The sequence below is a fragment of the Pteropus vampyrus genome, unplaced genomic scaffold (assembly GCF_000151845.1).
Source record: "Pteropus vampyrus isolate Shadow unplaced genomic scaffold, Pvam_2.0 Scaffold209, whole genome shotgun sequence".
Classification (NCBI taxonomy): Eukaryota; Metazoa; Chordata; class Mammalia; order Chiroptera; family Pteropodidae; genus Pteropus; species Pteropus vampyrus.
In genome coordinates this window covers 1,063,882-1,073,738 of record NW_011888990.1, presented here as the reverse complement: position 1 = coordinate 1,073,738, position 9,857 = coordinate 1,063,882, and the positions used below count along the sequence as shown (strand labels likewise).

At 46.9% G+C, this 9,857-nt stretch overlaps 1 protein-coding gene across 2 annotated transcripts in view; it reads left to right on the top strand.

Annotated features, from left to right (window-relative positions):
• Positions 1 to 996, top strand: part of LOC105300352 — a 133,185-nt gene extending 132,189 nt beyond the window's left edge. For both annotated transcript variants that reach the window (XR_002783364.1, XM_023538020.1), the window contains one exon: positions 683 to 996. Coding sequence is in view for 1 of the 2 variants with exons in the window: in XM_023538020.1 (XP_023393788.1) it covers positions 683 to 708 (26 nt within the window). In the remaining variant the exon portion in view is untranslated. The remainder of the gene's footprint in view (positions 1 to 682) is intronic.
• The last annotated feature ends 8,861 nt before the right edge of the window (positions 997 to 9,857 follow it).

The following is a 9,857-nucleotide window of genomic DNA, read 5'->3' as shown; positions in this document are numbered from 1 at the left end:
TACACCTGAATTTTGTGTTCAGTTCACTGAGCAGATACCTGCTCAGTTATTATAGACTTAAAAACCTGGGACCAAGATTTATTTTGTCTCTCGGGAAAACCATCCAAGGAATATCTCTTTATATTCTTCATGCATAGAGGGAGGGTTCCGGAACCCACATGAGTTTTTGGTGACCAGATGTAACAAAAATAAAAATCAAATAAAAGTATTTTAAATTTAAAGCATTAAGTTATTTACGGCTGTGTCTCACGTAAAGAGAAATCATGTTCGTGCTTATTATATATTCTCTATACAGCAGCTTTTAAAGTATGTGGCCTCGTTCAAGAGCAAACTGTCTAACACTTTCTAAAATAAAGAATATACTTGAATAAATATTGTTCCGGGTTGTAGAAATGTTTCGACACGTTATGAAATAAGCACATTTAGGAAATCAAGTTTGCCACAAATTGAGAACTAGATTGCTCCAAAGGTGATGCTGCTTTCAGAGTTTCGTCTCTTAAAACTATCATGCTCAATTTCCTTTTTTCTTTTTGACATCCGTAAACGGAAGCATGTCTGGATAAAAAGAGTTTTATCTAAAAGGGAAGAAAATATTTTCAAGAATCAGTATAGATGCTGGATGCTTAACATGGGCTATTTGGGGAGTCACTCTGGTTAATTTACTTTTGTTCATTTCTTCTAGATTATTCCATATTGAGGAACACGTGAAGTCAGTGGAACCAGAGGTATAGAAGAGACTCAAGCTCTGTAAATCGCCTCCCGCTTGAATTGCTAAGTACAGTAATCTGTATTTTGATAACGAGACGTTTATTAGTATTGGAATGTTTCTAGTCTTACAACTTTCATTGTGTGCTGAAAGCCCTAATGACCTACTCCTTCCCACTTCGCTTCTGTAATCGATTATCTGTATGGAATTCCGTGGACATTCTAAGAGATGATGGTGAAAGACGTTTTAGTCCTGAATCGACGTAGAGTAAAATAGCAACATTTGTTTGATCAGTTGAATCACGATATTTCTTTCGGTTATCTTGCGAAGCAAAGGCCATAACGGGACCTTCCTTTTGAGACACTCTTTGTTTTTCCCAACCATGGACATAACCCCCTGGGAACTTTCAGCATATCCTCGGGCGGGCGAGAGACATAGCAGTTTAGAATAGGCCAGTGCAGAGGGTTGGGGGAATGTAGGGGAGCTAAAAATGATCTGGGAGATAAAAATGAGAAGATTTGGTGAATGACTGGCTATAGACAGGGAATGGAGGAGAATAATGAGTTAAAGATAATAGTTATAATAAGTACTAACATTTTGGAATAATTGCTGTGTACAGACACTTTTCTAAGCCATTCATCTGTTAGATCTGGCTTTCAGACATTTTTCTGAATGGAATCCCCATGAACAAATCTATTTTATGTTATTATGTACACACATATATTTATAAAAGCCCCTCTCGGAGTTTTGACTTAACAATTAACCAAAGGCTAGAGCAATCCATTGAAGTAAAGAATAATGGAGGAACCTGTTTTTTGGGAGGGGCAATGGGGAAATGGTGCGTTTGATCGGATATCATGAACTTTAGATATCTCCGTGGATCTGAGCTCAGGAGGATCGTTTGGGGGTGTGGATAAAACGTTTGGGGGGTGATCAATGCATAGATAAAAATTCAAGCCCATGGACTGAGTGAAGTCACCTGGGCAGAGAAAATCGAGTGAAAAGGAAATAAGGTTTAGTTTGGAGCCTTGTACGACTCAAACGTCAGAAGTCAAAATGAGGAGGAATAGTTGAGAGAGAAGCCTGAGGACGGTGGCCTTGAGACGGAGGAGAAGGTCAGGAGAGAACGTGGTCATATGGTCACGGAACTGAGGTGTCTTTTTGCTGTTTGTTTGCCCGTAAATGATGAGTCTGTAAGAGTGAGTGGTAAACGGTATGAAGCGCTTCTATGAAGTCAAGTCAAGGAACAGTGATAAAAGTTTCTTCTGGGCTTAGAGGCACGCCCGATGGCGGTGACCTGGGTGACAGGGCTCTGCGGTGGAATGCGTACGGTCAGAAATGCGCGACTTCAACGAGATATATTGTGTGATGAGGTATAATTCACAAACTCCCATGTTTTCGAGGTAATGCTCCCAGTTTGGAGTAGTTCCTGGCCAAAATCACCGCTTGTCCCGCTGAGTCTGAGGTTGGTCCTCTGTCTGCTGAGACTTGCTCTCCCACCCCAGGGAGGGCATGCAAGTGAGGGGAACCCCGACCCACCCCAGGGAGGGCGCGCAAGTGAGGGGATCCCCGACACCACGAAGACAGCCGCCAAACTAGGGACCGTTGGCGACCACGGTTCAGGGTGTGCCCGAAGGCGTCGTTAGCTGGGGCAGCGTGCTGGTCTTGAGTGGAGGGGACAGCGGAACAGTGCTCTGCCTCTGGGGTCATCGACACCAGCTTCGAGCCACCTGAGGCCAGTGCAGACGTCGGAGTGGAGAGCGAAGTGACGATCCAGCATTTTAGTTTAAAGAGGCAAGTGTTTCGCATGGCATCGGCCAGCCAGATGGATCGTATTTCAGGGGAGCCTCTCTGATCAGCATGGGGTTCCAGGGAGAAAGTATCGCATAGGTGCTTTTTCGAGGTGGCATGTGAGGGAGAATTCGTAACTAGAAAGTGATCAAAAAGAACAAGCTTAGCATTGTCCTGCCAAGACTTCCTAAAGGAGGTGTGATTCCCGACGCGTTCCGGAAGCTTCGCCCTCGGTCCCCGAACGCTACTGCAGCGTGAGCAGTTTCTGTGCTTCTCAGGAGAGAGGGGTGGGAAGTGGGTGGTCAGCAGCTGGTGGCAGGTGCCGAGAGTCCTTTCCCCTTGGCCCGGGTCCCCTAACCCGGCAGCAGGACTTGGGGTCGCCATTGCGACCTGCCAGCAGCCGTGTCCACTCTTCACTGGTGTTTTGCAGCACGGGGAACTGAGTCATGAACAGCAGTCACTGTTATTTTCTTGCATTTTGATCAAAAAGACATACTGAAATACCCTTGGACAAATGGCCCTCGCTGTGAGCGGTTCCAGATGTGTCGCCCTGCCGACTTGGTTGTGAAAGGCAGGACGCAGTGGAGCGTTGGGAGGAAACCAGAGACAGAGACACGAGCGATCCTGGTTAAATGTCAACGGCGAGGCTTCGAAATTTACTGTTTAATTGTGATTAACTAGTTAAGCACTTGATTTAATTAGTAGTTGCTTCAATTAGAGGAGAATTTGGTGGGTAATTTTTAAACATTTCTAAGGCTTCATTTGGTGGGTAGATTTTATCTATTATAAAATGCATTTGCATGTAAGACGAATTTCTTCAATTGCTTTTTGGTAAAGAATTCTGGAATTGACACTTTGAATAAAGTTCCATATTACGCAAAGCAATCTTTTTAAAAAAATCTATAAACCAAACGGTACTGATGAATTCACGGAGTTTTCGTGTGTTCTCTTTATTTACAGTCATTAGAATTTATGCCGTTCTCAGAAATTATACCTTATTACGTGGCTTATTTTTTTTAACGCTAAAGGTGTTATCTAATTACACTATAATTAAATGTAATTTATCAAATAGAAATAAAGACAAAACCAGTAATCAGAGACTCCTCCTCCGTTCATAGACATGCAGTGGAGGTGTATCGTGTAATTAGTTTACCAGTGTTTACTCTGGAACAAGTAGTATAAAATTGCCATCATTTTTCCTTTCGTAGTCTGACAGCGCACTTGGGATTCATTTGCATAGCCAGACAATGGGAGCCATCACCCTCATCATGGATCTATTGTTCTATAACCAGCAGGGAAAAGTGAGGTTTATGAAGAGGGGGAGAGAGAAGGACATGGACTTACTGTGCAGTGACAAAGTTCAAAGTTTCTTTCCTTCTTGGGGGAGCACCGAACATTAAGGGAGCCGGTGAGCTCTCAGACCCTCCTTGTCCCCCACCCATAGCGAATCGGGAAAGGTGCCAGATGTGGCTTAGGAGGGAGATGGCCTGAGCGGGGCTGGAACCTGTGTCGCGCATCCGCGCAGTGACGGGGCTGAGCGGGGAGAGGCAGCGGCAGCGGGACATAGGGCGTTTGTTCGGGTTTGGCGTGCGATGTGTTCCTCCCCTTCCCCGAGGGGGGGTGCGCGTGTGCGTTCACGCGCGTGTGTGCTGGAGTGTGGATTGTTTTCTTCTCCTCCCAGCTCTGTTAAGACTCCCTGCGTGGAAACCTCGCGGAGATGCAGACGTGTGTGTCCGTGGTTTGGAGAGGCAGGAGCCGCCTGCCACCCCCTCCATACAAAGGATGCGTTTGGGCAGCGCCTACACTCACCCCGGGGCGCCCAGGGGCACGGCCCGGTCGCGCTGGTTGCAGGAGACGGTGGCGTTCACCTGTGCCACGTGCAGCGGGACAGCGGGTCCCAGCCCGCAGCTCTGGCTGCTGTGAGGTCAGGATCGGGGAGCATCGCTGCCCCGCTCCCCACCTGAGTCCCCCCCTGCACTCCCGGCCATTGGTGGTGGGTAAAGCGCGGGCACTCGGGTCAGATACGCGTGGGTAGAGTTTGGACTCCGTCACTGCCTGACACATGGGTGGCGCTTCCTGTTTACCGAACCTCTGCGGCTTCTGTTCCGTCGTCTGTAAAATGCCCACCCCACAGACTTCCGGGAAAGCCAGTGCAGGGGCAGAGATTAGCTTCGTGCTTGGCACGTGGAGTCAAACAGGTGTTAGCTTTTATAAAATATGTATGGAAAGGGGTGTTCGCCCTGGAGGGTCCCAGTGAGCCCAGCCCTGTCCCAGAACAGACTCAAGAGTTTCTCTTCTGAAGCCAGTTAGGAACTTCACGACCTGTGGTCTGGATGCTGCTTGGAGATGCTGCCCCCCGTCTCTGAGAGACATGGCCCGGGAGGTCTCCTGCCCATCCTACGGGTGATGGGCAGATGGCAGGAGAGGCTTGTGCATAAAGCCAGGGAATTGTCTCGTTGACGAATGGAGGTGGCAGAAGCATCTCTATGTGGCCACGAAGCGTCCCCACTCAAATGACTCACGAATGACCCGCTGCATCGGTTCTCGGGAACTGTTATGGGTCCCGGGCGTTTGAACGGTGTGTCCCTTACAGAAGTCTCCCTTCAGAATCTTCGCTGCAGTGTTTTCCCGTCACCGCATACGCTGGCGTCTCTTTTAGGAATGGCGTTCCAGGGGCAGAATCCCGGCAGCCTTTTAATTCCTCTTCTCGGCTCCATCCTAGCCGAAACTCCACGTCTCCTCCTTTGTCTTCCACGATAGGATTTAGTGAGGCATCGAGGAAGACCAGATATTAGCAAGAAAAAAAACGTTTACTTTCCTGGAAGGTAGAGAGAGCCGGCTCGGGAAGCCGCGGCTTTCAGAATCGCGGCGCTTATACAGTGTAGAAGGAGGTTTTTCACACCGTGTCCTGCTCTTGATGGTTCAGACAGCTTTACCTGTTGCAGAAGAGAAGAAAGTGAGGGAGGAAGACAGAAGGAAGATAAAGTCCTTTAATTGCTTGGTGCATTGTGCACACATAGACGTTTATAAATAAATATACATATCGCATACGGACAGACTAGGCAGCCGCCACCCTCTGGGTGCCAGGCTCTGTGCTAAGTCCCTCCCTGTCGTCCCAAAAGAACGGTGTCCTGATCTCTGTGCATCCTAGGAAGCTCCGGTCCAGAGGCGCTGCATACCTCGCTGACGCTGGCACAGCTGAGGGAGGGGCGGGAGCAGACACGGTCCCATGGCATCTGATCGCCCAAGTTCGGTTCCATTTTATTCCTGAAGAAGAGATGACTGAAAAACAGGTGTTCCTCTGGGAAAAAGCCATATAATGATTTCGTACAGGTATTCATAGCTTTTCCTGAAATGAATATTCCAAAGGAAAAGAGGAAGATAGATACATTAAAAAAAAAAAAAACTAGAAAGAGAAATATAAATTGAGTTCATTTTGTATTATTAGAGATTATGCCATTATATGTGCTTCATATTTACTAGATATGAAAACCTCAGTATTCCCACACTTGGAAAAGGAAAAGAAATAATTTATCTGACTTCTGTCATGAATCTGCTGTTATATGGTATTAGGCAGACAGTTCATCTAATACCAAATAAAAACAGTTGGCCCAATGAATTTTAAACCTTTAACTCCCAGTCAGTTTTTGTCTTTACTTTTTTTCTAACAAAAAAACTATATCTCAAATTTCCATGTACTAAAATGTTTCCAAATTTTATTTTGGGGACGTTATTTCTTAGGTCATGAAAAAGAAGTTATTCGTTACTACTTTATCACTCGACATCGTCGTCTAAGTTTTGAGCAGAAATTCCAGATGCAAAGGCACGTTTCAATGACATGGAAAAATCAAAAAGGACACATATCTTTGCACTAGTTTATGCCCATGGCAGGAAAATTAACATTTCTCGTCTGTCATTATCAGATTTTTTTTTTCCCAGAAGGAACATGAATTAAGGGATTCTTATCCTACTTTTCAAAACCACGACTCGATAAGTGGTCGCTGGGCTTCAAGACGGGGCCATCTGTGTAATATTCCCCTTTCTCCGAGGGGCTGTCAATGGCCTGTGCTTGTAGGTAGACCTTTTTTTCAGTTTATATAAATATCAAAAATATACAGTACAAAATATAATAAAAGCATGCATAGATAAATTACCTTATGTTAACTATCTGTATCATATTTGGAAAAAATTTTTCTTTATTTCTCATCTTCATTAAAATTTACCACGATTATTATTTGCTCTTTAATATAAATAGGGAAGATTGTAAAAGCAAAATAGCCTGTTGTTTTTATGGGGATCCCTATGTGCCTATTTTATCATTGAATTCCACCGGTGGAATTCAATTCTCTTGGATTCTATTATTTCGCTCTTACTAAATATCTAAACGGTTTTTCTACACTAGCGCTTAATTTTATAATTTTCTTTTCCCGTTTTCTGCTGACCAAGTTCAGGCGGCGCTGAAGCATTCTGCGAGTATGCAGTTCTGGCGAGGGCCACCACGGACGCATCGAAAGCCACCGAAGAACCCCGTTTCCATGAAAACGTTTTCTAGGGTTTGGGACAATAACAGAGATACTGCTCTGGAGAGAAAGTAATTTCTACAAAGTCGCTTAAAACCGGCGCTTTACTTGGGCGCTTTTTCCTTTACGTATGTAGGTTTGTGTGTTTACATTTACGAGTTCTCAATATTCATGTTTTGGTTTTAGCACGTCCCCCCCAGAAAAAGTAGGAGGAAATTGCCGTAATCATTCTCGATTCCCCTTAGAATTGAGAAATCCTGTACGCCAGAAAGTCAAATCTCAAAATGTGACAGATCAGGTTTGGCATTGCCCCGGTGAGGAAGGCCGTGAGCGTCTGGGGGAAGGAGGGTGGACGAACGCTGGCTTCGCTCTCCTGGGTCACCCGGTCTAGAAGCGGGGTCTTGTGCTTCTCCTCTTGGTGTCCAGTACAGCTTGGGGGCTGTCCTCTCAGAGTGAGCACTCCAGCAGACGAGCGAGAAGAGAAGACCAGGACGTGAGAGGACTGTCACATCGTGAGTCACCTCTTTCGCTTTTTAAATTGTCCCACTTGCGCTCAGAGCACACGCTACACATTCCCACAAAGTAGCATAATTGGTGGGGTCGGGCCTTGGAAACCTGGGTCACTCCTCATGGCTTCCTGTCTCCCAAACTGGAGTCAAGGTTAGGGTAACCTAGCCCTGATCATTCCATCGTCTAAGCCGTCTAGACGAGGTAAAAAGAGTTCTCATAAGCAGTTTTGGAGACCAGAAAAATACAGGTTTGTGAAAATTGCTGGCTCAACCCTCATGCGGTAGGATTACAAAATGAGATCTCTGCTTGTTTCCTTATATGTGTTACAGCAAGTAAAACGAGGCAGTGAAAGCCACTTTATGGCCTGTCCACGGAGCGGGCCTCTCCCGAGTCCGCTGTGTCCGGATAAGGGTGGGAAGCGAATCTAGAGTTGCTCAGTTTTAGCTTTCGTGTTCAGCTCGCTCTTTCTTCCGGCTTATAGTTCATCTGTATTTTTTGTTATTTTTGCATTCTTTGGGGTGCCCCTTCTGCTTTGAGCTCTTTTTAAGTAAAGTATTTACAGATTTATTGAGTGTTTGGGAAAATCCTTTGTCTCAGTTTTCGGCTGCTCTCTGGCTAAATCCTTCGTTTGCCTTTTGATCCTGGTTTCTTTCCTTCTGTGTCCTCATGGTCCTTGACCCAGATCCTGTGCTGGACCTGTTGGATTATTACCCATCGTGAAAAAACATCTTCCCGGATCAAAAATTTGTAGGCGAGTGTGTGCGTACGTCTGCTCACGCGTGTGTGCGTGTTCGATTCGGGCTGGAGGGGATCTGTGTTTCTGGGGCACGCGTGTGAGTTAAGCTTGCCTTCCCTGCACCTCCGCTGACCGAGATGGGGGAGCGTGGGGGCCCCGCTTGCTCTCTGCCTGTAGCTCTGTTGGTTGTAAAAACACAGTGGCTGTGCGTACCTCCTTCAGGCCCGTCTGATCCATCCGGGCCACAGTCACGTGGCATCTGGCGGCCGATGTTGGTTGTTGGCACTGCTTTACCAACTTACCATGCTTTTGTGTTATTAGGATAACGATTTTTAAAATGGATTGATTTTAAGATGTCGCTGGTGATCGTATAAAGTTAGAATGCCGAGGTTGTCATGTTTGTGCAGGGCCTCTATGGCAAACATCAGGTCCCACAATATTCAGCAAACATCAGGTCCCACAATATCCAACACTAATAAAAGTCATTACTGTAAGAAATCAAAAAGACCAGTGGCTGTTTTGCAAAAGAGCTCCTAGGTTTGTGTGTGGAAACATGAAGCTTCTGTGGGTAAGGAGTAGCAGAAATGAATGACCGCGCTGTTATCGATTTGAATTCTTTTCTCGAATCACATGGTGCTGGTAACCAATCAAGCAGATGGGAAGCGTTCGTGATTAAAAATAAAAAGGGGTCATCTCTTCTCTCTAAGCCCTGACCCCTGCCCTTCTTACCTAGATGATAGGGTCGCATTTCTATTTCTTGCTTTGCCAACTTAATAAAATGCCTACTCATTGTTCAATAAGCAGGCACGCGCCACACAGCCGCGGGGATGCGTTCTGAGACATGCGTCCTTTGGGATTTCGTCCGAATATCACAGCGCAGGTACACAAGCCTGGGGGTGCAGCTGCTACTGTGCGCTACACCCATACAGCTGGCAGTGAGTAGGCGTGTTCGCCCCAGCGCCACCACAGACGCGGGCAATTGCGTGTGAGGCCGACAGCCCCTCAAGTGCCTGCCTTCGGCTCTGACGGCTGAGGCAGCCCCTTCAAGGCCGGCCATCTGGAGCCAACACCTGGCCAGGCTCACGGCCAGATAGAGAGCCCGCCCCTCCCCCACCGAGATCTCATCGGTTTTGGCAACTGACCATTGAGGCTACTTTGTTGTCTTTGATGATGTTGTTTTTCCTCTTCCCGCTCTTTAAATTCCTGCTCTTATGGTTGAAATTCATCAGTAAAAACCGAGCCCTCAAACCCAGGCACCGTCCCCCCCATCATTAAGAGCAGAACCCCGGACTGCGCATGCTCCCTCCCTCCCTCTCTCCTGAGACCTCGCCCTGCGCCCGGGGTTGGCCTTGCACGCTCCCGAGCCTGTGAGTAACACACTCATTTATTCTTCAGAGTTTCCTCCTGGTTATTGCTGATGGGTGTCTTGCAGTCATCGTAAGATCACAAGGGCCGGTCCAGTGGCCACGCTGGTTAGAAAGGGGAGACGTCTGGGTGCAGCGCACCGGGCTCAGCTGGGTGCGCTCAGGCTTTTCCAGCTGGTGGCATCACTGTGGTAGACCGAGTCGGCAGGGAGCAGTAATGCTATGACTTC